General features: G+C 46.2%; 1 protein-coding gene across 1 annotated transcript in view; it reads right to left on the bottom strand.

Annotated features, from left to right (window-relative positions):
• Positions 1-3,227: 3,227 nt before the first annotated feature.
• The window catches only part of DOK7 (docking protein 7), a 50,704-nt gene continuing 26,846 nt past the window's right edge, over positions 3,228-27,085 (bottom strand). Inside the window, exons 8-12 of the mRNA XM_068149645.1 lie at positions 14,242-14,284; positions 9,262-9,327; positions 8,118-8,189; positions 5,924-6,076; positions 3,228-3,486 (exon numbers count right to left, since the gene is read on the bottom strand). Of these exons, the coding sequence (XP_068005746.1) occupies positions 3,350-3,486; positions 5,924-6,076; positions 8,118-8,189; positions 9,262-9,327; positions 14,242-14,284 (471 nt within the window). The 3' untranslated portion in view covers positions 3,228-3,349. The remainder of the gene's footprint in view (positions 3,487-5,923; positions 6,077-8,117; positions 8,190-9,261; positions 9,328-14,241; positions 14,285-27,085) is intronic.

Raw genomic sequence — 27,085 nt, 5'->3', positions numbered from 1 at the left:
GGTACCAAGGCGAAATTCACCCTTTGCATTCCCTCTGGTTTCGTGGCTGTGTCTGCACCCCACCTGTGCTGTCCCACAGGAGCAGCCAAAGGCAGGCCATGGGTACATCTTCCAGCTGCAGCAGACAGAGGCACCAACACCTGATGAACCTGAACAGCTCATTAGATAGCAAACCTTCAGTATCCAAAGGGCAGGCTCCTCTCCTGCTCTTTCCTGTGTATGAATTGTCTGTCAGCTGCCAGCTCAGCCCACAGCTGGGTGAAATTTAACCTCTACCACATGGATGCCAGGCTTTTTCTTTTTCTTTGTTTCCTCCCTATTTTTTTTTACATTATTTTTGATTTTAGGGATTTCACACCACCAGAATGTAATGTGGAGACAAATTACTGTCATGCTACTTCTGCTTTCTGATCCCACCCCCTCACTGCACAGTCCTCAAGTAAGTCGATGCTCATTACTGCAGTCAAGCGGTGATGTTCCCTCCGCCTCTGTGTACACAGTGGGATCAGAAATGGGAATTATTTCTAGATCCTCTGATGCAGACAAATGCTTGAGAGCAACTTCTGCAGTTAACTTTTTGCTCACCCTGAAGTTCTGACTAACCTCAAAGTTTCCTTGGCAGCTGCGCTTTCCTGAGCGCGGCCACTGCCTTCTCAAGCTATTTGTGGTCTCAGAATTGGGGACTGAATCACATCTGTTTGCCTGTCTGTGACATCCCAGCCTTGAAAAGAAGAGATCACAACTGATCTCTCTCTGTCCAGGTATATCTGTGCTGTCCCAAAGCTACTAGAAAAGGGACTTAACAAAGGGTGCTCGTTTCAGAGAATCATGGAACAGCTCAGGTTGGAGGTGAACTCGGAAATCAACAACTTGCCCTTGTACCTCTTTACAAAGCAGATCTCCACTGCCCATTTGGAAAATCACAGAATCACCAAGGCTGGAAGAGACCTTAAAGATCAAGTCCAACCTGTCACCACAGACCTCATGACTAAACCATGGCACCAAGTGCCACATCCAATCCCCTCTTGAACACCTCCAGGGATGGTGACTCCATCACCTCCCTGGGCAGCACATTCCAATGGCTAACAACTCTCTCAGTGAAGAACTTTCTCCTCACCTCCAGCCTAAACTTCCCCTGGTGCAGCTTGAGACTGTGTCCTCTTGTTCTGGTGCTGGTTGCCTGGGAGAATAGGAAAACCTTTCTGACGCACTGAATTTCAGGAGTGCAATGCTCAAGCAATGCTCAGCTGATAGAAGGAAATGTTTTAGTCCTTGTAGGCCACAGATCTTGGGAAAAACTGCAACTGTGTAGAGAGAAAAAAGCCTTTAGCTAATTACCAACGGCCACTGTGACTCAGGAAGCCCCACAACTACCTGAGAATTAGAGCTGGTAAACATTGCAAGAGAGTCTTTTGTTTTCTCTCTGAACTTATCTAAGAGATGCTTGATCGTTTGCCTTTTGTCTAACACCTGCCTGGGCCTTGTCTGGCCATGTGTGTTCCCTGGTAATTTCTTGGCAGCCAATCATGAATCTGTAACTGTCGGATGGACACATTTAATTACCAATCACTAGTTACTTTTTATTATGTTAGCCTATATAAAGAACATACTTTGTACAATAAAGTAGACACCTTGCTTGCATCAAGCTTTGTCTCCATCTCTCAATCGCGGTACCTTTCAAACTGGAACTATTTGTATGAGAGTCCTTTTCCCTTCAGAAATATGCTAGGCTGATAGAGAAGCAGAGCCTCACACAGGACAGAGGAGAGTGACAACTGTCAGCTCTCAAACACAGTTGTCTTTATTTGAGATATTTCTGCTCTTTTACATTCCTATTGAGGCTACATTCAAATAAATGCTTGGGTTAGCTTCTGCCTCAAACAAACAGCCACTCCTCGTTCTAAGTCACTTAGTGAAACACTCACTGGCACAAAACATCCAATCACCAACATGAATTATAAAGCATATCTGAAACACAGAATTGGGCTGGGATAGCCTGTCTTAAGAGGACACAGCCAAAGAATCATAATATCCAAGATACCACCCCCAGTAACATCTGGAAGCCAAAGCTGCTCTGTTAGCACAGGCCAAGAAGTTGTCCTCATAAGAGCACTGCCTGTTAGCCTGGTGGCACTGCTGGAGGGGATTTACTTAAATGACATCTGGTAGCAGAGCACAAGGGTTACACAGACAGGGCAACACCAGAGACTAAGCCAAGTTCTGAGTCACTCAACCTCACTGTGCACAAGCCAGATGTCTCAGACTTGTAATACCCCTAGAACACCTCATCCTGCTGAGCCTTAGTTCTGCAGGGTCTCTGAATACATCACCCTCTTGCACAAGTCTGGTTTTACAGTATTTAAGGGCAGCAAAGAACGAGTCAAGTTGTGAACTGAAGGTGGATGACCTGCTTTTGATGTTGGCTCTGGAGCTGCAAATCAAGGGCTCCATTTCCAGAAGTGAAAGTTTCCTTTGAGTACCCTGATTTTAAGATACTCTGCATGAGAAACACGAGACTGGCTTTGCAAAGAGACTGACAGCTCCAGGAGACTCCAGCTGCTCGGCAACTATGAAATCTCAATGTTTTGAGACAGGGGTTAACAACAGAAGCACCCAAAATGTCCCTTTCCCCTCACTTTGGTTTCTAGACATAATGAAATAACTTGCATGTGTGTGTGTGCTCTTCCCTACCTGCAGCCCTGACAAGACAGCTTTGAAATCTGAGCAGCTTCAAAGCCACAGATCTGTTGGTGAGGTACAAAACTGAATTAGTTACAGGTAAAGTTAACCATGGCCACAGATAAGCACAGAGCTTGAACAAAATTGTGCCTGCAAAAAAAAATCAGGCACTGAATTGCCCTGGTTTTGTAAGAGTCCATGAATGTATCACTAGAGGGTTTCTGTACTTTATACACTCAGATATATACAGATATCTTAACAGTCACACTCACACACACACACACACTCACCCTCACACTCACCTTCCCTTATCTGCACACACTCCAGCTCTTTAATGTGGAAGAAAATGCCACCCTCTAACAAACACTGGAGCTGGTTCCAGGTACTCCAGGATTTTAGACATCTAGCAAAAAGGGAACTTCCATCTGACATTGCAGATGAGGAAAAATCTGGACTTTGTAACCAAATGAAAATAAAAGCCAGACCAGACCTTCTCCCCCCTCATGCCACCAGCTTCCCAATCAGAGGTCAAGACACTGGAATGGATCTGGTATCAATGCCACAAGAGATGGCAGCGTTTTGCATGAGTGTTTTGTACAGCAAATGTGAATCTTTTGGAAGAGAAATTGGTACCAATTAATGGTGAGCAAAAAGTTCTTTCCTGGACAGGTCACTGCTGAGCCCCCTTCTTCTTCTGCTCCAGCTCCTGAAAGCGTTCCTCCCGGCACTGGGCGTGCTGGGTCCCCACTTTGTGGGCTGTCTCCGTGGCGGCGATATCGATCTGGGCATAGCGAGATGATCCACTCCCTGAAACACCAAATGAAATCCTGTACAAGACTACACCCCTCATACATTCCTGGGTAAAACAGACCCAGAACCACAGCATGGTGGAGGTTGGAAGGGACCTTGAGTGATCATCACATCCAACCACCTGCCAGAGCAGGATCACCTAGGGCAGGTCACACAGGAATGCATCCAGGCAGGTTTGGAATGTTTCCAGAAGAAGGAGACTCCACAACCTCTCTGGGCAGGCTGGCAGCCAGGGGTAAGCTATTAGAATCATAGAATCAATAAGGTTGGAAGAGACCTCAAAGATCATCAAGTCCAACCTGTCACCCAAGACCTCAGGACTGTTAAACCATGGCACATAGTGCCACATCCAATCCCCTCTTGAACACCTCCCGGGATGGTGACTCCACCACCTCCCTGGGCAGCCCATTCCAATGGCTTATTCTCCCACAGATCCCCTAGATGATCTTGGTCTGGTCTTAAAGCAAGCTCTGCAAAGGGAGTAAGGTGATAACCACAACTACAAAAACCAGTTCCAAATCTTTCTTATCTGCCCCAGGTTTGGATCTCCACTCCTAATCACAGTATCACAAAATGCCAGTTTGGAAATATCTCCAAGGATCACCTGGTCCAACCTTTCTAGGTGAAGGTGTAGTTGAAATGAGCTGACCCAGCACCCTGTCAAGCTGAGTCTTAAAACTGTTCCATGGAGGGTTATTCACTGCTTCCCTTGGGAGATGATTCCAATGTCCAACTGTTCTCATGGGAAAACATGTTCTTCTGGAGTCCAATTGGAATCTCCCCAGCAGTATCTTGTCCCCATCACCCCTTGTCTTTTCCAAGGGACTCCTTGTACAAAGGGAGTCTCCATTGTCCTGGTAGCCATCCTTTGTGTACTGGTCCATGGTAATGAGGTCTGCCCTAAGCCTCGTCTTGAGGCTGAACAAACCCAGCTCTCGCTCCTCCCAGCAGAAGACAAAATTGAGCTTAGCTCAACACTGAGCTGAGTGGCAGAGCTGAGCAGAGGAGGCTTCACCAGCAGCCTGCTTACTGATTAGTAAGTCAGTCAATGAATAACATCTGGTACTTGAACAGAAACCACCTTTGGAAGGGATTCTTTGTGTGGATTAGGCAGTCTGGGAGCGTTCACCAAATCAACCACTTCAGCCTCAGACAGAATGACTACAATTAGGAATAAGGGAGGTAAAAGCTGCTGAGTAAGGTAAGGAGTGAGGTAAATCTGTATAGGTGCAGACATAAAACTCTAGAGGTTGAGAAAACTTAAGTATGACAAAAAAATTATGGTGGTTCAAAGTTCTACAAGTTGAGCTTGGGAAGGTAGCTGATGGTCAGGAAAGTTTATGTCAGTTCATGGAATTTGGCTTTTCTTTCTGAATGCCATGGTTCACTGTCTTGAAAAGGAAGACAAATCACTGCTTTTACACCTCAGCAGGATGCTGCACAGAGAACTACACCTCTAAATGACAATAGAGGGCCTCTGTATTGCAGGCTTAGGTGCTGAGGTGACCTAATTGTGGCCTTCCAGTATCTGAAGGGGGCCTACAGGAAGGCTGGGGAGGGACTTCTCAGGATGTCAGGTAGTGATAGGACTAGGGGGAATGGAATGAAGCTGGAGGTGGGGAGATTCAGGCTGGAGGTGAGGAGGAGGTTCTTCACCATGAAAGTGGTGAGACACTGGAATGGGTTGTCCAGGGAGGTGGTTGAGGCCCTGTCCCTGGAGGTGTTTAAGAGCAGGCTGGATGAGGCTCTGGCCAGCCTGATCTAGTGTGGGGTGTCCCTGCCCATGGCAGGGGGGTTGGAACTAGATGATCCTTGCGGTCCCTTCCAACTCTGACTGATACTATGATACTATGATTGTCTGAGTTATCTTCCTTCTAGTGCTTAACCAGATCCAGACAGAAGAACCAGAAACCCCCCAAACATCTATTTTAAAGAATTCCAATCCTTTAACTGGCTTCCTTTCTGCAGCATTGTCACACACCCTCATGGAAAGCAGACAGAACGCTGTGGTCTAGTCTGAAGTCTTTGCTGCATGGCTCCAGAATCAGTACCTTCAGCAGCAAGCCCTGCACTCCTACACCCACAGCCCTGTTTCTGAAGCCAAGACAAATGACATGGAGCCCTAATACGTGCCATGAAACCCTTGGCAACACAAAGCAAATTCCTGTCTGTCAAACTGCAGACACAGACAGGTGCACTTTAGGAGGAGTGCACATCCAATGCACCTGACAGAGGGATGCAACATCTCACAGAACCTCTTTACCTACCAATCTCATCCAAAGGAGTTGGCAGCTCCAAGGAGCACCTCGCAAACGTACCAGAGTTCAACTCCCCTGCTAGCAGGAGGCCATGGGGAGATGAGAAGTTCAGGTTCCCCACACATTCTGCATGACTGCTGCCTTTGCTGTTTACATGGTGGTGCAGAATGGCTTACCTCTCACGCTCGTGCTGGGTTCCTGCAGCTCCAGTTCCATGTAGTGCAGCTGCTTTTTGGAGGTGGGGCTGACAGGAATATTCACATAGGTGGCTGTCTCGCTGTGGGGTCGATCTGCTGCAGGGACATCAGCTGAGTAACCTACTGCCCCTTCTAAGAGAAGCAACAATATCATCAGAGACACTGTAACCACAGTATCACAGTATAACTTAGGTTGGAAAGGACCTCGAGGATCATCAAGTCCAACCTATCAACACAGACCTCATGACTAGACCATGGCACCAAGTGCCACGTCCAATCTCCTCTTGAATGCCTCCAGGGATGAGGACTCCACCACCTCCCTGGGCAGCACATTCCAATGACGAATGACTCGCTCGGTGAAGAACTTCCTCCTCACCTCGAGTCTAATCCTCCCCTGGCACAGCTTGAGACTGTGTCCCCTTGTTCTGGTGCTGGTTGCCTGGGAAAAGAGACCAACCCCCTCCCAGCCACAACCACCCCTCAGGTAGCTGTAGAGGGCAATGAGGTCACCCCTGAGCCTCCTCTTCTCCAGGCTAAACAATCCCAGCTCCCTCAGTCTCTCCTCATAGGGATAACCAGGCATCCACTTCACACATACACACAGTGCCATCAAAATCAACCCTCAGTAGCAACAACTGCTTGCCAAACAGAGCACTCCTCATTCACAGAGGGCATATGAGAAGACAGGTTTCTACAGAACAGCTCCTGAGAGACTGATCAAGAACAAGTCTTGTGGGGGGTGGCTGATGGACCTGGCTTTGTTAGCACCCAAACTAGCAAACTCCTTTACAGAGCTAAACAGGTAAAAGGTGTCAGGAAGCTGAATGTCACCCCTGAAGCAGACAAGCCAAGTGATTTTCCTGCGAACTAAAAACCCACACAAGTGTTAACTTGTGGGATTCCGTGCAAGAACAGCGAAAGCAGCACACAGATCAAAGAATCCCCTAACAACAATCAAATATTCTTGCTATAACTTGACTCCAAGGTTAAAAAAGAAGAAGAAAAAAGAAGATTAAAAATAAAGTTGGGCAAAACAGGCATAGATGGAATGTCTTCTACTGTTTAGTCTGAGCTGTCACAGAATCACCAAGGTTGGAAGAGACCTCAAAGATCATCAAGTCCAACCTGTCACCACAGACCTCATGACTAAACCATGGCTTAACAGAAACTCTGCTTTCTTTGTAAACATAGAAATATTGGGGGGGTTGGTTTTCCTTCAAATAAAAAAAATCCCCTCAGACACTAAAAGTCTCAGGCTGAGCCAGGGGAAGTTCAGGCTGGAGGTCAGGAGGAAGTTTTACACAGAGAGAGTGATTGGCCATTGAAATGGGATGCCCAGGGAGGTGGTGGAGTCGCCATCGCTGGAGGTGTTCAGGAGGAGACTTGACAGGGTGCTTGGTTGCATGGGTTAGTTGGTTGGGTGGTGTTGGATGATAGGTTGAATGCAATGATCTTGAAGGTCTCTTCCAACATGGTTTATTCTACTCTATTCTATTCTAAAATGGTTGGTATTTGAAAAGAAAGGCTGGTTTGAAAAGCACAAGGCAGTCAAAAAGCTCCTACTGAGAAAGCAGGGCACAGAAAGAGAGCTGTGGACTGAACTCTTCCAGCAGCCTGTTGTGGGTGGACAGGAATAAGATCCTTAGCAGTGGGGTCCAAAGGCCAGTGTTTGAGGTCATTAGGGAGGGAAAATGAGGGAGAAAAGCAAACCAAAATGCTGGATTAAATCACTCTGAAAGAATCATGATTGCTGGAAGAGAAAAGGGGCAAAGGTAGGAAGGAAAACAAGGTAAGAAATAACAGGGAGCAGAGTGAAAGAGAAAATGCAGTGGCACTGAAATTAGGGGGAATGAAAGGAAAAGATACTATAACTGGGGAGGGAAGGAGAAAATGGTACTTCACTATTTGTTATATTTCATATTTAAGCTTTTGGTTCAGCAAGTGTTAGTTGTTCATATTTTCTACCCTCTGTAGGCATCCTTCCCAGAATCATCTGATAACACAAAGTAAAATCCAGCACCATAACCACAGCCCCAAGATACGTGTGAGAGCATGCATAGCAAGCTGACTCCTCAACAAGAAACCTTTAGAAGAGATCACAACAGAAAAAAAAGGAAATGGAAATAGATGTTAGTGTCCTCTAATGCAGCTGGCTCCAAAGTTCTTCACTCACCAAGTTCCTCAGAGCTAGTGGGAGTTCCAGGTTCTGCAGGAAGTGTTAGCATCTCACAGCCACCTTTAGGAGCTAGAATACAGGAATATACCATTAATGGCTTTGGATTTAGGAATCTGTGCAGTGCAAACAATGCTTGGGATTTTCTGGGTGTGATTTGTAACTCCCTAAGCTGAAAAATCATGCTGAATAACCTCAGGAGGTGTCAGCAGCGCTCAGCGTTGGCTCCTCTGCAGTGGCAATGCCAGCATTCCCTAACGACTGTGACACCAAGGAAACAAACACTAGGAGGTGTTTACAAGCACTGACACCAAAGGCAGGCCACTGAAGCCTAGAGTGTGTTTTACTGCACCTGGATGAGGGGGCAAACCTGTCTTGAATGCATGAATCAGGGAGAAGTGTGTGGGTGATCTTTAGGAGCATCTGGAAGGCTCTTGTTAAAATTCCACCTCCAGCATGATGGATAACTGCTTGATTTCTGACACAGCTCTGCAGAAATGCTTAAGCTAGCCCTGCCAAAGAGAACTTTGTTTTCCAAGTGCAAACCAGCCTCTTTGCAAGAAGTCAGGTTGCACATCACCAGTGCTTCCTGAGCACTACACTGGAAAAAAAAATTATACTCATATTCTCTCATGATCTCAGATTCCAGCCCAGTTCAGCTGAGGCAAACTAAAAAGCTCTGCCCACAGGAGGAATATATTTGGGTTAATTTGGAATGACAAACATTCATCATTTTATCTGCTGGTGTTTCTTTCTCCATCATCATGAAACAGCAGCTTTAAACCTGGGGGAGCTTCTTCCCCACCATGTCAGTGCTAGAGTCCTGGGTTTCTCATGGCCTGAGGTGGGATTGGTTTTCTGGTGGGTGCCTTTTGTTAAAGCGTTGGCAGCATTTTGCTGCCATGAATAAGCCTGCTGCCTGTCCTCTGACACTTAGCAGCCACTGCTGCTTCCAAACTCATCCCATGTGTCAATGCCTCTCTAACAAAAACCTCTGCAAAGCAAAAAATGCCAAAGCAATACCTGAGTCCTACAGTAAGGAACTGAGTCACACATTATAATTTCCTGCAGTTTAAATTAATTTGTCTTTTCAATTAATTTCATTTTACATGCACACACATACCTCAGAACCACTTGGACTTACCAGCTTGGAGACTGTGCCCTCTGTGCACTTTCAAAGACCCAGAAGCTGCCATGACAGAAGCACCACCTGTTTTGAAAGGGAGATCATAGAATGGCTCAGGTTGGAAGGTGAGGAGAAAGTTCTTCCCAGAGAGAGTCGTTTGCCATTGGAATGTGCTGCCCAGGGAGGTGGTGGAGTCACCATCCCTGGAGGTGTTCAAGAGGGGATTGGACATGGCACTTGGTGCCATGGTTTAGTAGCCATGAGGTGTTGGGTGACAGGTTGGACTTGATGATCTTTGGGGTCTTTTCCAACCTTATTGATTCTATGAAGGGATCTCAGAGATCATCTACTCCAACCTCCTCACCATGGGCAGGGACACTTCTCTACTAGACTCAGCTGCTCAAGCCCTCATCCAGCCTGGCTTTCCACACCCCCAGGGAAGAGGCAGCCATAAACTCCCTGGGCAGCCTGTTCCAGTCTCACCACCCTTGTACTGAAGAACTTCTTCCTCAGATCCAGTCTAACCCTGCTCTCCCTCTGCTTCAAAGTATCCCCCCTTGTCCTGTCTCTAGACACCTTTATGAAAAGTCTCTCTGCAGCCTTCCTATAGGATGCCTTCAGGTATTGGAAGGCAGCTCGGAGGTCCCTTATGAGCTGGCCCAAGCTGAGTCTTAAAACCGTCCAGTGTAGGTGAACCTACTGCTTCCCTCACCAGATGATTCCAATGTCTGACTGCTGTGACAGGGAAACATTTTCTTCTGGAGCCCAGATCAGGACTACAGGAAAGGCAGGGCTCAAGGGTTGTTGTGGCACGGGCCTTCTGTCATTCCCAAACAGGGAACAAGAACCTGCTGGATTGACTCAGCCCAGAGTATGAAGCAGCAGCATTTGAATCATTCTCTAGCATATGGGTTAACCACTGCAACGTTTTTTTTCCTCCTCCTGTCACGCCTCTGTAGCTCAGACAGTCACCAAGGGCAAGGCTTAGCCTGTAAATGCAGTGCATATTTTAATCAGCTTACTCTTTCTGAGCTCCTTTTGTTCTTTCCCCTACAGAATCATTTTGAGTGCACTTATAAAACAAAGCACAATCAAGAAGGAGCTTGCCATAGTATGGCAGGGCTTTATTGAGCACTTTCTCATTTCACTAATGTCCTTCTATGCCAGTGTTTAGCACTGTGAGATAGGACATATTCATGGGGGACACTGCTCAGCACATAGTCCTCTACTGGCTCAATAAAAGTATCATGGGGTAATTTGTCTCCCTGTAGCTGAAGAGAATGTGTCCAGAGAAGGGCAATGAGGCTGGGGAGAGGCCTTGAGCATAAGCCCTATGAGGAGAGGCTGAGGGAGCTGGGATTGTTTAGCCTGGAGAAGAGGAGGCTCAGGGGAGACCTTATTGCTCTCTACAACTACCTGAAGGGAGGTTGTAGCCAGGAGGGGGTTGGTTGCTTCTCCCAGGCAACCAGCACCAGAACAAGAGGACACAGTCTCAAGCTGCACCAGGGGAAGTTTAGGCTGGAGGTGAGGAGAAAGTTCTTCCCAGAGAGAGTCATTTCTCATTGGAATGTGCTGCCCAGGGAGGTGGTGGAGTCACCATCCCTGGAGGTGTTCAAGAGGGGATTAGGATGTGGCACTTGGTGCCATGGTTTCGTAGTCATGAGGTGTTGGGTGACAGGTTGGACTTGATGATCTTTGAGGTCTCTTCCAACCTTATTGAGTCTATGATTCTATGAAGTGTTGACATTTCCTGACACCAAAAATTAATAATTCAAAACATTGTGAACTATAAATTCTTTTCAACTAAGCAACAGCAACCAACACAGCATGGCCCAGCTTCTCCTGTCTCACTGCTCTCAATTCATTCCTTGAAAGCTTATTCCTAAGCTTGGAACAGAAGTATCAGGTTTGCAATACAAATTCTTCAAAAGCATGTGAAAAAAAACCCAAGAAAGCAAAGCCTACTTCTGCATCAGAAAAGCTAAGCTGTCAGACAGCTGAGTTCATTTTCAGCACCCATCATCTGCTAGAGACTTCATTTCATTCTTTCTTTTTCTCTCCTGACCTCAATTCCCTGAGAACAATTTAAGAGGTGCAACGATCACAACCAGCACCCAGCTGACACTCCAGCTGAATTCCAATCCACAGCTTTTTTTTCCTCCTCCTTCTTCTTTAAATGTTTATTCCCCAAATTCATCCTCTCAGAACATCTCCCCTGGTGTAGGTTTGGTGTTACAAGCGCAGAGGCTGTCAGATAGCGAGCGTCTGCTGCACTGCTGATGAGTTTGTTCCTGTGGAACTGCACTGCCAAGACTCAAAGGAAAAAAAGAGAGTTTCAAAGTCTGCTGCTTCCATGGGAGGATGAAAGAAAAGAATTTAGAATAAACCTTTATTTAGAAAAAACCAAACCAGGTTGGAAGAGACCTTCAAGATCATCGTGTCCAACCCATCAACCAATCCAACCCACCCAAACAGCTAACCCATGGCACCAAGCACCCCATCAAGTCTCCTCCTGAACACCTCCAATGATGGTGACTCCACCACCTCCTTGGGCAGCCCATTCCAATGGGCAATCACTCTTTCTGTATAGAACTTCTTCCTAACATCCAACCTGAACCTCCCCTGGCGCAGCCTGAGGCTGTGTCCTCTTGTTCTGGTACTGGGTGCCTGGGAGAACAGACCATCGTCCGCCTGTCTACAACCTCCCTTCAGGTAGTTGTAGAGAGTAATAAGGTCACCCCTGAGTCTCCTCTTCTCCAGGCTGAGCGACCCCAGCTCCCTCAGTCTTTCCTCATAGGGCTTGTGTTCCAAACCCCTCACCAACTTGCATCTACAGCAAGTAGGAAACCCTATGGGGCTGTAAACACAGGAGTTGGTCATGAAGATTTACAAGAGGATGTAAGGATGGAGCACTGGAACAGGCTGCTCAGAGAGGTGGTGGAGTCTCCATCTTTGGAGTCATTCAAAAATCTACTTGGAACCTGCCTTGGCAGGGGGAGTGGACTCTATGATCTCCAGAGGTCCCTTCCAATTCTTACCATTCTGTGAGTCTGTACTGAGGCTGAAAGATATCTGTTCACTTCTTTTCCTATTCAGCTGTTGATCTTTTATGACACCAGAGCCACAGCACAAAAGAAGAGGGAGATCAGAGCTCCCAGTGAAGATGTTTAGTTTGACTGTTGAAATGGCTAAGGCTGGGTCTGGCTCTTGGGAGTGCCTGGGCTATCAGCTGTCCTGCGCATAGAGCCTGCACAAAATGCCTTCTTCAGGGACTGCAGAGGGACTTCAGGGAACTCAGAGTTAGGTGCTGCATCGGCCTAAAGCATTTACATTTATTCCCTGCAGTATTCAGTTCTTTGCCTAAACACTATTTTCCCAGTGTACCAGACAGGAAAACCTCACCCACTCAAAGTTCTGCAGTCTTGCATCTTCGCTTTCTGTTGATCTACAAACCTGTCCTGTATTTCAACATTTCCAATTGGTTTAATGCTAGGTTATATCAAAACAGCCAACTCCACCTGCATGGGTAGCCTGGGATTAAGCTTTCAGCAGCTATCATCTGCATCCACAATTAATGTGCCACTGAAATTACTGCAGGAATAATATTGTGCCCACTACACACAGCTACAGACCCAAGGTCCCCTCTGTTTACACACACTTTAATCAGAAGCACTCTGGTTCCCTTGGGTTGATTAGAGGACTAGAAACCTGAGCAGCAGAAGGAAAGATAAAATTAGAGCTAATGATCCAATTTGGGCTTCTCCTTGCACTTCTATAAATCAACAGCAATTCCACTGACTTGAGTGGAATAACTAGGAACAAGATCTGCTAAATGCTTCTGGATTTTCTCCTGCTAAGACAGACAAAGGAATAGAGTTACTGTAACCTTCTCCAGACAGCTCCTGACCTGAGGCACCTTCCTGAGTCTGTTCACACATGAATCACTCAGCTCTGCTTCTTCACCTGTTTGGCAGGGTTGAGAAGAGCAATGCAGAAACCCAAGCACAAGAGCTGTTCTATGCCTATTGGAAGCAACCTGAGGAATGTAATGGATCTGCTGAACTGTCAGGGAAACAATTCAAGGAAGATTTAAGATTGAGATACTAAACAACCTCTTTGCACAGATCTCTCCAAAGACTAAGATGGAGACAACACACAAACACAAATGCTTATGAAATGTCATATTTGAAGTAAGGACATTGGGAAGAGGGTGGTGAGGCACTGGAACAGGTTGTCCAGAGAAGCTGTGGAGGCTCCAAGCCCGGCAGTGTTCCAAGGCAGGCTGGATGAGGTCTTGAGCAACCTGGTGTTGTAGGAGGTGACCCTGTCCATGGCAGAGGGGTTGAAACTAGATGATCTCTAAAGATCCTTCCAACCCAAACCTTTCTATGATAAAATGATGAAACAAAAAGTGCCAGAGCACTCTGACTATATTATCTTGTCCAGGCTGAACACCCCCAGCTCCTTCAGCCTGCCCTCATAGCAGAGGTGCTCCAGCTGACCCAAACACTCTACTGATAGGCAGATCTGCCATGCAAAGACAGTCAGCCCGTCACCTGGCCTAAATAATCTCCCCAGGCTGCACATTCTGCTTCCTGCCTTTACTGAATTTGTTGCCCAACAATGGTTCCATTAACATGAGGGAAGCATCTCCATATTAACATCTGGGAAGAATCCATTCCTATGTTTCCCCTTTGTTTAAAATACTTAAACTGGACACTTTCTTGATACCCTTCAACTAGGTACGTAGAAAAAGCACAGAACTTTGAACCTCTTTAGATTACAAAAGGAAGGGAAAATAATACATTCATGTTTGGAACCAAAGACACTTCAGGTTGCAAAATGTGTTTCATAATTGTCATAATTGCAGCAGAAAACTCAGCCACAAACAGGACACCTCTCAACATAGTCTTCTAGTTCTGCTTCCAAAAATGCCTCATCACAATTGGATGCTTTAACATCAGTTATCTGTTTTGTTAAAGAAGAAATGACTCATACCTGGCACAGCTGGTAAGGCTCCAGACTGTAATATTGCTGTTCCCTAAAGAAAAGAGAGAGAGAGAGAGAAAAAAATTAGGATTAAAAACAATCATTACAAGAATGAGAAACTTCACAAAGCAATGGGAGAACAGCAGAGAAACCATTCCAACATCACCAAAGCTTTACAAGTGGTTTTGAAATCCAGACCAGACACAAAAGTGCTCAGACCTAGAGGTGTTCAAAGCAATTCTAAGTTGCAAAACCTTTGTGTCCCTCAGTGAAGGTTACCCAGCCTGGTTTTGGATGCTGTGCAGCAGCCAGAGCAGGCATGGTGAAGCTGAGCATTACAGAATCAGTCCTGAATTAAACAGCAGAGAGCAAGAAAAACTGATAGTGGGAGGAAGATACCAAGTTGGAGTAACAGAATGAACAGCCCCAGTCAGGCATGGAGTGCCAGTGCCCACTCACACTTCAGAGCATGTGTGTTCCAAAGCATGCTTGCAGGCCAGGTGTCTCCCCAGCTATACTATTCAGGTGATTCAAAACTGATCTAGAGGACACCCCTGGCACTTCCATCTCCAGGTGCTTCTTCTGCATAGCAGCATCAAGGTATGCTGTGAAGTCAGTCAAGTCTGTGCTACTGACCACGAGTGGGACAGAGAGAGCTTTTTTGTTTGTCTATGCAACCTTGGTGAGAAGAATTCATCCTCATGATGCATTCTTTTTGATAAATAAAGATATCTCCTGGACTTTGAAGTGAAAAACCACACCATACCTATTGGAGCTGAGCAACAACACTGCTTAATCCCAACCCACTTCATTTTATATTGACAAAAGACCTACACACACAGACTTGGGACCTGGATCAGCTCTCCATTTCCTAGGCTGTCTCACCAAGTGCTGGCTCATCTCATCACATTACTCACAAAGAGAAACTACTTATCTTCCCAATGTGGATTCTTCTCTCTGTGCCACAGGAGCTGAGTGCTGAAGCATGAGCTGCATGGCTGTCAGCTCAGCCAGCCTCCCCACTACAACACCCACAGTAAGCAGATATGCACCACTTGGATGTCACACAGCATGAACTACATGTCCAGGGCTATTTTAACTTGGGCAGTGATCTGGCTGCTGTCAGATGACATTCATTTTTGATATTCTGCTTCTTGGGTAGGGTTCAATGATAGATGTGAGGAGAACCCACTACTTTTGCCACACTGTAGCATTATTCATAGATCAGCTCTGTTCCTCTAAACAGAACCTAAGCCTTGGCACTGAATTCTGGGTGTGCAAATAACCATCACAGTGCGTGATCCTCTTTACAATCAAAATAGGATTCTTTTTTCTTTCCCCTCTGTCTAAATTTGGGATATCTCTGAATTTATCTCCTTTTCTTTGTTTTTTTTTTCTTTTTTAAGTTTCATTTTCATAGAATCTTAGAATGGCTCAGGTTGAAAGGGACCTCACAGATCATCTACTCCAACCTCCCCACCATGGGCAGGGACACCTCTCAACTAGACTTGGCTGCTCAAGGCCTCAGCCAACCTGGCCTTCAACACCCCCAGGGAGGAGGCAGCCACAATCTCCCTGAGCAGCCTATAACAAAGTCTCACCACCCTTGAACTTCTTCCTCAGACCCAGTCTAACCCTGTTCTCCCTCAGCTTCAAACCATTCCCACTTGTCCTGTCTCCAGACACCCTTATGAAAAGTCCCTCTGCAGCCTTCCTGCAGGACCCTGTCAGGAGCTGGAAGTCAACTCTAAAGTCCCCCCAGAGTCTTCTCTTCTCCAGGCTGAACAACCCCAGCTCCCTCAGCCTGTGCTCATAGCAGAGGTGCTCCAGCCTTTGGATCATCTTTGTGGCCCAGGTTTTATTCACTTCAAATGCTATGAAATGCATAATCCAGTTCTCATTTAAAAAAAAAAAAAGACTACCAGGCACAAATATTGTCCCACATAAAGAGCATTATTCCTACCTTGCTCTAGATACTCAAATCACTTTCCATGGATTACATGCCCAGTCCTGCTCCACTGCCGCTAATGGGAGCTTTAGGCTTTGGTCACAAGATCAGCCCCCCAAAGTCCACATATTCCAGTACAAATTCCATAGCAAGGAGCAAAGTTCCTGTACTCCATCATTTCCTATTCTTGGAAGATGTTTTGCAAGATTCATAGTGATGAAAGGCATCACAATTGCTTTGGAAACTCATCTCCATGGTGTAAAAGGGAGTGAGGAGATTGCAAGTCAGAAGGACAGAAAAGAAAGAAGGAAAACACTGTCTTAAGAAGAATCCCTCCCACTCCTGGCTCCAAGGGCAGGAACTGACAGACTGCATTCCATGCAGCCATCTATTTTCACAGAACCAAAGCATTTTTGTGTCATATTTTTCCTCCTAAAAAGGAGGAAACCACACTTCCAAGAAAGAGGAGATCAGCTTCTGCAGATTGTAATGCTGAGCTGGGGCTCCATCATCACTGGCAAGAGGAATGAAATGCCATTTGCCTGATAACTGTCAACGTTTCAGACACACCTCATCAGTCACTGCTTATGCAATTCCCTTTGTGTATCTTTAGAAATGAAGCTTTTCTTTCAGCTCATCTCTGTTTGGCAGCTTTTTATAGCTTCATTATTCTGAAGCTAGTAAGATTTAGACTTCTCAGCACAGGAAAGGCATGGACCTGGTGGAGTAGGTCCAGAGGTGCACAAAAATGATCCAAGGGCTGGAGCACAGGAGAATGAGGCCAGGCTGAGAGAGTTGGGGTTGTTCACCCTGGAGAAGAGAAGGCTCCAAGAAGACCTTATTGTGGCCTTTCAGTACTTAAGAGAGGCTGATGATAAAGATGAAGATAGTATTTTTAGCAGGGCCTGCTGCAATAGGACAAGAGGGAAAGGATTTGAAAATAAGAGAGGGAGATTTAGACTAGATAAGAAAGAAAGAAAGGAAGGAATTGTCTATGATGAGAGACGAAACACCGGAACAAGTTGCCCAGACAGGTAGCAAGTGCCTTATCCCTGTACCCATTCCAGGTCAGGCTGCACAGGGCTCTGAGCAACCTGCTCTAGTTAAAGATGTTCCTGCTGACTGCAGGGGAGTGCTCTAGCTGATCTTTAAAGGTCCCTTCCAACCAAACCCATTCTGTGATGCTAGGATTTGTAGTTGTCATGGCTTTAGTCTCAGCACATGTATGAAGTTTTGCCCAATTTGGGCCTTCAGACTGGAAGAAGAAAGGCTCCAAAAGAAAATCAGTGTCCAAGGCCTTGAGCACAAGCCCTACAAGGAGAGGCTGAGAGAGCTGGGATTGTTTAGCCTGCAGAAGAGGAGGCTCAGGGGAGACCTTATTGCTGTCTACAACTACCTGAAAGGAATGTTGTAGCCAGGAGGGGGTTGGTCTCTTCTCCCAGGCAACCAGCACCAGAACAAGAGAACACAGTCTCAAGCTGTGCCAGGGGAAGTTTAGGCTGGAGGTGAGGATAAAGTTCTTCCCAGAAAGAGTTGTTAGCCATTGGAATGTGCTGCCCAGGGAGGTGGTGGAGTCCCCATCCCTGAAGGTGTTCGAGAGGGGATTGGATGTGGCACTTGGTGCCATGGTTTAGTTAGTCGTGAGGTGTTGGGTGACAGGTTGGACTTGATGATCTTTGAGGTCTCTTCCAACCTCATTGATTCTATGATTCTTCCTACAAAAGAAGCAACTACATGCACTCAGAAACAGAGGGGATGGATGCCAGCAGTGGTCAGCCACCTCATCTTCAGAGAGTATCATGGAATCACAGAATGGTAGAGATATATATTGTTTAATGAAAATTCTTTACCTCTCTACTTCCAAGCCAAGTCCAAATTATTTCCTGGTGGATTTGCTCCTTCCCTTTCTTTTTCCTTTCTATTGGGAAAGAGGAGGGGGGAGAGAGGAAGGGATTCTCAGCCTTGCCCCCATCTGAGCTCTTAAGTCCCAGTTAAGGCTCAAACCACAATGGGAAAAAGAAAAAGAAAGAGGAAAAAAAAAGAAGAGGTTCCCTGGAAAGGTCACTAAATACAGACACATGGAGCAACCTTTAAAGGTCACCTGCTTTGATGGGCTGCTTTTCAATGTTCAGCAGTTGCTCAGGCTCTGAACAAAAGACAGAAAATGATTGAACTCTACCATCCTTAATAACAGCTCCAAATGAAACAGAAACTCCTGCCCATGGCATGCTTCAGGTGCAGGGCTCCAATTTCAGCCACAAAGTTCTGATTACTCAGCTTCATCTGTCGTGAGCCAACTGCTGGCTTACCGAGAGGTTGCTGAAGTCAGCTCAGGAACATCTCGGTTTGCTCGGCCAAGCCCAAACATCAGCTAGCTTCTGAAGCATGAAGCTGGGGCCTTCAATGGCACTGCCTCCTAAAACCTGTGGGATAGCCACAGCTCAAGCTCATCTCCAAGCTACAGGTGTTGGTTAGAGAACAAGAGGAAGAAGAAACAGGCTGGTTAGCAACACTAGAGCCCCTTTTTCTGAGCCTGGTTCAGCTGGGCTCCTGCTAGTGAGACACCACCTCTCCTGAGGTGCAAACAGAAACTCCAGCTGAAGTACTTCAGCAAAAGAGTTCAAACACACATTTCCCCCTGACTGGTGAGTGGTCAGCAGCACAATCACAGCACTGCTTTAACCATTCACATTTTCACAGCTGAACACAAGTGCTGGAGGTGTTGAAGGCCAGATTGGGTGAGGCCTTGAGCAACCTGGTCTAGAGGAAGGTGTCCCTGCCCAGGGCAGGGGAGTTGGCACTGAATGATCTTTAAGGTCCCTTCCAACCTAAACCATTCCATGAATCTAAGAATCTACTCATCATGCAGCTGAACAACAGTGCAAGCAGCAGCTTTAGCCATGCAAAAAGATGTGTTTCTCTTTCACGGGTGCCAAGGCCTTTAAGGACAGATAGCTGCTTATGAAGAATAAAAATCAGCATCAGCTCCAAGAGGTTCCAGATTTCTGTGCCTAGGGCAAAACAAAAGAGGAACATTGCAGGCATCTGTGCATGCTGCTGAAGATTGATTTAAACATAATTCATTTCTGAAAAGCAGAGGGAAACAGCTTTCTTATTTACACCCAAAAAATCTTCTCCTTTTTCTTTTTCCCCTTTCTTTTTTCACCCCTTTCTTTCTTTCTTTTTTCCCCACCTTTTTTTCCTCACCTTTTTTTCCTTTTTCTCTTTTTTATTTTCTTTTCTTCCCCCTTTTTTCCTTTCTTCCCTCCCCCTTTTCTCCTGTTTGCTGTTGCTGTTTGGGGGTGGGGGGCTGTTGGTTGTGTTTTTTTTTTTTAATTAGACTGGCACTCCCAAGTCCTTATCCAGTGGGATGGAAACAAAGTAATGGAGGCAAAGTCAGAGAGGTTTCAATTCCATGCATTTTGCTTTAGGTTCCAAATATTCCCGTTTCCAACAGGGGGTAGTGTTACACTACTACAAACACAGCTGATATTTCCAGTACACTCAGTTTCCCCACATTTGCTGTCTCAGCTTCCTTACACAACAGCTCGGTTAATTTCCACTCATTCTGCACCAAGTGAAAACCAGAAACAGTGAAAAGAAAGCTCAGATGGGAGCCAAACTGGTCTGAGGAACAGCAGCCCTGACTCTGCTGTGCAAATGACAAGCAGTGCAGTGTCCTCATCTCAGTCTTCTTGCTCATCACTGTAAAAGATACAGGAGAGGCAAGGTGAGCATAGGCTGGATGGCAACAGCTCAAATGCTCCATTTCTTTTGTGATTTCAAGATGAGCTCCAGACAATGTGTCTGAGATATTTTACCCTTTTCAATCAAAAATAGCTCTTATGCCACTGTATTGAGAGGTATCCTGACTTGGAATCAGTGAAATTTTCCAGTTGGAAGAAACCTCTAAGATCATCAACTCCAGCCATCGACCCAACACCACTATGGCCATTAAACCATATCCCCAAGTGCCATGTCTACATGTTTCTTGAACACCTCCAAGGATGGTGACTCCACCACCTCCCTGGGCAGCTGGTTCCAATCCCTGACCACTCTTGCAGAACAGAAATTTTTCCTAATCTCCAACCTGACCCTCCCCTGGCACAATTTCAGGCCATTTCCTCTCCTCCTATTACCTGATGAAGAGACCAACCTCCACCTCACTCCAACCTTCTTTCAGGGAGCTGCAGAGTGCAATGAGGTCTCCCCTCAGCTGCTTCTCCACACTAAACAACCCCAGTTTCCTCAGCTGCTCCTCCCCAGCCCTGTTCTCCAGACCCTTCACCAGCTTTGTTGCCCTTCTCTGGACATCCTCCAGCACCAAAATGTCCATCTTAAGAGTGAGGTGCCCAGAACTGAACCCAATATTCAAGGTCTGGCCTCACCAGTGCCAAGTCCAGGCATAGACTTACACAACTGTTCTTGTCAAAGAGTTTCTGATTAAGAGACAATCCCACCAACCATCAAAGGTGCATGAATTGTCTCTCTTACTCAAGTTTCCTGTTTGCAACAAGATTTAAAATCCAGGTCATGTATTCATATGGAATGGAATGGAATGGAATGGAATGGAACAGGTTGGAAGAGACCTTTGAGATCATCAAGTCCAACCTCTCACCCAACACTCTCTAATCAACTAAACCATGGCAGCAAGCACCCCATTCAGTCTCTTCCTAAACACCTCCAGTGATGGTGACTCCACCACCTCCCTGGGCAGCCCATTCCAATGGCCAAGCTCTTTTTCTATGAAGAACTTCTTCCTAACATCCAGCCTAAACATCCCCTGGCACAGCTTGAGATGTAGAAAAGGGACACACTTTCTTTTTGCAAATAAAGCAGCACTCTACAGCTGTAGTGACAAACAGTAGGTAGAGAAGGGCTCAAATGTGAAAGTAGTTCAAAAGTTGGCCAAGTAAAATCTCAGATGTTAGAAGCAAATGAAACCTACCTCCAGAGACTCTTAGAAATGGAGAAAATTTATAGCTAAGATGTAATTACCAGTTGGAAACACTCACCTAGGGACTGCCCTAAGAAAAGTCTTTTCTTTCTTCTGCTTCCCCCAAAGAGAGTTGTTCCACAGCGTGAGCTTAGCTCATGCTTGCACTAAAAATACACTTGGGCCTGGTTTGCAGCAGATGGAGCTATGCCAATTTACATTAGACCAGTTATTTGATTCCTTCCTTCCAGCCCATTCCACATAAAGCCACGAAGAAAAGAATCCTTGTTATAACCTGTGCATCCTGCTCCACACAGAGAGAATGAGAGTGAGCTTGTGAGCCTATGAAGAACTGAAACACAAAAAATAAGCCTTGCAATATGAGCTCCACTTCCATTTTTCTTATCAGCTGACAGTTACTGCTAAGGTTAGTCAGATTCTGTCAGGTCAAAAACAATAACATGATAAGCAATGATCATCATTAGGAAGAAATGGGTGAAACTAGAAGGGCAAAAAGGGGAGAGAGGGAGAGAGGGGGAGAGAAGGGCAAAAAGGGGAGAGAGGGGGAGAGAAGGGCAAAAAGGGGAGAGAGGGGGAGAGAAGGGCAAAAAGGGGAGAGAGGGGGAGAGAAGGGCAAAAAGGGGAGAGAGGGGGAGAGAAGGGCAAAAAGGGGAGAGAGGGGGAGAGAAGGGCAAAAAGGGGAGAGAGGGGGAGAGAAGGGCAAAAAGGGGAGAGAGGGGGAGAGAAGGGCAAAAAGGGGAGAGAGGGGGAGAGAAGGGCAAAAAGGGGAGAGAGGGGGAGAGAAGGGCAAAAAGGGGAGAGAGGGGGAGAGAAGGGCAAAAAGGGGAGAGAGGGGGAGAGAAGGGCAAAAAGGGGAGAGAGGGGGAGAGAAGGGCAAAAAGGGGAGAGAGGGAGAGAAGGGCAAAAAGGGGAGAGGGAGAGAAGGGCAAAAAGGGGAGAGAGGGAGAGAAGGGCAAAAACAGGAGAGAAAGAGAAGGGCAAAAAAGGAGAGAGCTCAAAATAGTGAAATGTAAGTAAGTGTTTTCCTTTATCTCCAGCACATCACTGAAATTATGGTTTGTCAAAGGTAATGAAACTATAATTAAGCTGCAGATCTTCAAAGGCTACAGATGGTTAACTATGCATGGGGCTGCTCCCAAGCCTCTCCCATTCTGGTAAGCACTGCTATAGATCATCAGGTAGAATTCCTTCTGTAGCTTTGCAAAGCCTGCCATAGGAGCTGTCTCCACAGAACCTGTGCTCTGCTTGACTTTGTGTCTCAAGGCATGACATGAATTGGCAAACTTCACCTGGAAATGTTTCCCTCATGCTGCAGAGGACTCGAGTATACCGTCACCAGCCCTGCTATAGCCCCACTTAGCACTTCTCTGTCCTTGTAATAAACCAGAGCTGGAAAAGGTTTAGATTTCCTTAATATTTTCCAGGCTCAGATTTCTTGTACATTCAAAATTGCTTCCAATCAGCATTGAATTAGCAAAGGATACCACAGAATCCAGACTACTGCAGAGGATGTGGCTAGGGGAGAGGGAACACTGCCAGGGTTCATGTCCCACTGATTCCCAGCTGTTGAAACAGTCATTTCAGTTGACTGACAGCTGGCTGCTGCAGTTTAGACTGTGAATAGCCCAATCCTCATGTGACAAGACTTAAGAGTACAAAGTCAACTCTAAAGCCCCTTTTCCATCTACCCTTTGGAATCACGTGGGACTGAACTGCTCCACAGACAGTCTTGAGGACTGCTTGCTTTCATCTACCCTGCTTTAGGATAAGAAAATATGGAGACACATAAAAGGTAACACCAAGGAAGGCATACAAGTAGAGCCTCCACTCAGCAAAGGCACTTCACTGCAGCCTAGAATTTGCATGCAAGCCCCTGGTATTCACTCACCCCAGCCTGGCTGTCATTTATCACATGGATCACCCTACCAGAGATTTGTTTTGATCTTAACATCCCCATCCCACCCGAGGAAGCTCAGCCCAAATTTTTTTAATGCACACAAAAAGAAGTGCTGTCACAGAGAGATTGATGCATCAAATTCCACCAGTGCTGAAGCTAGGGAGATAGGGAAAAAAAAACCCACCACCACAACAGCTCCACATAACATTTGCCTTACACTTCTATCCGCCTCCCATGGGTTGCACTACTCAATGAAGCAAGTTAAGAGTTTTTCAAGAGATCCTTCAAGATTCAGTATGTTCTTACATTGGCAAGGATGGCCAAAATGCAAGGAAGTCCTCCCCTCCACAATGCCATTTAGGAATGGAACAGAAAGGATTCTGTGCAACTGCTAAGCAATGGGGTGAAAAGTAGGTTTGACACTAGAGAAAGAAATATTTGCTCAATTCATAGAACCCTAGAATAGCTCAGGTTGGAAGGGGCCTCAAAGATCATCTGCTCCAACCTTCCAGCCATGGGCAGGGACACCTCGCAACTAGACTCAGTTGGAGTCAACCTGGCCTTCAACACTCCCAGGGAGGAGGCAGCCACAACCTCCCTGAGTAGCCTGTCCCTGAGTCTCACCACCCTTGTACTGAAGAGCTTCTTCCTACAATCCAGTCTAACCCTGCTCTCCCTCAGCTTCAAACCATTCCCCCTTGTCCTGTCTCTAGACACCCTCAGGAGAAGTCCCTCTGCAGGATCCTCTCAGGCACTGGAAGGCAGCTCTAAGGTCCCCCTGGAGTCTTCTCTTCTCTAGGCTGAACAGCCCCAGCTCCCTCAGCCTGTCCTCATAGCGGAGGTGCTCCAGCCCTCAGATCATCTTTGTGGCCCTCCTCTGCACTCCCTCCAACAGTTTGTGTCCTCCTTGTGCTGGGGACACCAGAACTGGAACCAAGGAAACACAGCTGGAAGTATCTACTTACTTAAGATGGGACAATTGACTAGCTGAAATACTTAACTGCAGATCCTCAGACAGCTTGAACTCTTCCAGAAGTTCCCTGCAGTCCTCTGCTCTCACACCTCTTACTGGGGAAGAGCTCAGAGTTTTACCTACTCCCTATTTAGGCAAAATGGCTTTTGACCTAGAAAACAAAAATAAAAATTAAAGGGAAAAAAAAATCCTTGCATCCAAAATAAATAAATAAATAAAGAGTGCAAAGTTTGATTTGATGCCATGGGCTCCTCCAAAAGGATTTAGTATCATAGTCTCAGTCAGGGTTGGAAGGGACCACAAGGATCAGCTAGTTCCAACCCCCCTGCCATGGCCAGGGACACCCCACACTAGATCAGGCTGACCAGAGCCTCATCCAGCATGGTCATAAACACCTCCAGGGACAGGGCCTCAACCACCTCCCTGGACAACCCATTCCAGGGCTTCACCACTCTCATGGCGAAGAACTTCCTCCTCACATCCAGGAGAAAAGAACACATGAAGACATCACACAACTATGGTTTTTTTCTCGTCTTCTTCTCTTGTTACAACTTGGCTCGAACTTCAGTCAGTTCCTCAAGCATGTTCCTCATCACTTGCTCCTTTCCAAACGCTAAAGAATTGCTCCAGCCTCAGGCTAACCCCCTGCTTAACAAAGAAATTATTTTCAACCACCATGTCCTCAGCTGCTGACTTTCTGAATCCAAAGAGCGGAAAGGTTCCTCCATTTGTAACTCCTTTCCAGGAACTCTGCGCTTCTTGAAAGCCACCATTCCTCAAGCTCAGTTTCACACCAAACAAACACTGCTGAAATCATGTATTCAGTGCCACTGCTCTGTGACCCCTCATTAATCAGAAACTGGCTTTGAGTTATTTGTTGAAGTTATAAAGATCAGTTATAGACTTGCCAGCACTTAAGGAAAAAGGAGGGGGGAGGGGGGGAGTAATAAATTGTAGAGCAGCTGCTCCAGCCTGGCAGGTTGATTCCATCCTGGCAGGTTGATTTTCTTCTTTAGTGACTCTTATTAATGAGTTCCTTTTTCTGTGCATGGTTCACTTCAAAGCCAAAAAGTTTTCTGCCTCTCTCATTGCAGCCTGGGAAACATCACATACAACATAATCCTTAGCACGTGGATAGAGCTGTCCATGTCCAAAGTCATGGAGAAACCATCCCATCAGTCCTGACAGTAGCAAACAAGGGAAATATTACACAGCTAGGTAGGCTGAGGGAAGCTGGTCAGAGCCACAACAGTAAAACCAAGGACAAAATTCCTGGATCAGTCCAAACCTCAAGCTCCATACCTCTCTTGCACACCCTGGAATTCTCCTCCTACTTAAAGTGAGACAGTGTCCAAAACATCATCATCATCTGCAACACGCCATCACAAATTCCTGCCAGGAGCCTGCAGCAGACAACTCAACTTACAGCACAGTGAACCCAACAGTAAATCAGGCAGAGCAAGGACACAACAAAGCTTAGGATGGATTCTTTCTTTCCTGGGGTCCAAAGCAACCAACCCCACTCTCCTATGGGACAGGGATTGAACTCAATCTCTCTTCAATAGCAAAGATCCATCTTACTTCTTTGAACTCACACACAGCCCAACTCTCCTATGGAGCAGATGTTTAATGACACTGATTTCACTGGCCCTGCTCTTCAGAATGTCAGAAGAAAGGCTGAGTCTGCAACAAGGCCTCTGCTGACCTCAGTGGGACACTTTGGGAGGTCACTGCAATTGCATGGCAGATAATCTGGCAGTCCCATCTACTATGTGGACTTCTAAAGAACTGCCTTTTTTTTCACCTCTGGACAAGTTCCTTAGCACTTCAGCAGTGGCACTCAGAACTCTGACTAACAAAGCAGTACAGACAATCACAAGGCAACTCTAAGAGTCCATCCTGCAAACAGTTTGGCAGGCATCTCTGCACCAGAATGGCTCACCCACATCTTCTAACTCTTCTGCCTATGGGAAGCATTCATTCTGTTCTGAGCATAGAAATATTCTTCAGTGATTCATTCCTCAAGTTCAGTTTCAGTGCATTTTGTTGTGGAGCAGGTAATAAACAATCTCCAGCTCAGCAGGTGTGCTGCCACACTTGCCCCTTTCTTGCCAACAAATGCCAAAACCACATCACCCACGTGAAGATGTTGTCAAAGAATTAAACATTACTAAGCCAGGATTAGAAGGGGGGAAAAAATGTTTTCTCCTTATGGACAAAGTAATGGAATTTGGCATAAGGTTCACAGTTAGAATAGAATAGAAATAGAATACAATAAACCAAGTTGGAAAAGACATATGAGATCATTAAGTCCAACCTATCATCCAACACCATCTAATCAACTAAACCACGGCACCAAGCACCCCATCTAGTCTCTTCCTAAACACCTCCAGTGATGGTGACTCCACCACCTCCCTGGGCAGCACATTTCCATGGCCAATCTCTTTTTCTATGAAGAATTTCTTCCTCACCTCCAGTCTAAACCTCCCCTGGTGCAGCTTGAGACTGTGGCCTCTTGTTCTGGTGCCGGTTGCCTGGGAGAAGAGTTCTGTTACAAAAAGCCTACATCACAACCTCAGCACAATTGATACTTAAGGATTTTATCCTTGGGACATCAGACTTCACTGAGTTACAGAATGATTGGACTGAATGATCTTGAAAGTCTTTTCCCACTGAAAAGATTCGAAGACAAAGTATGTCCACAGAGATCTCGAAGCAAGGAGTAGATTGGGCATCTTGAATTCCAAAACCTAATACCACTCATGTGTCTTGTCATGGGTTGTGGTCAAGTTTAGGGCCAGTTTGGGCAGTTTTGTTGGAACACATTTCATCCCTCCAATCTGCATAATTCCAGTTTTAAGTGCTTCTGTAAAAATGAGTTGGTAGGAGAGGTTGCACCTTGCTGAGCATCTCTTCTCAGTCTTGACATCAACTGGGCAACAAAGCTGGGGAGGGGTTTGGAGCACAAGCTCTATGAGGAGAGGCTGAGGGAGCTGGGGTTGCTTAGCCTGGAGAAGAGGAGGCTCAGGGCAGACCTTATTGCTCTCTACAGCTACCTGAAGGGAGGTTGTAGCCAGG

Source organism: Melanerpes formicivorus, unplaced genomic scaffold, assembly GCF_026170545.1.
Source record: "Melanerpes formicivorus ecotype bairdi unplaced genomic scaffold, bMelFor1.0.p_v2 SCAF_18, whole genome shotgun sequence".
NCBI classification, from domain to species: Eukaryota; Metazoa; Chordata; class Aves; order Piciformes; family Picidae; genus Melanerpes; species Melanerpes formicivorus.
The sequence above is the reverse complement of the archived record's forward strand: the minus strand, read 5'-3'. Positions and strand labels throughout refer to the sequence as shown.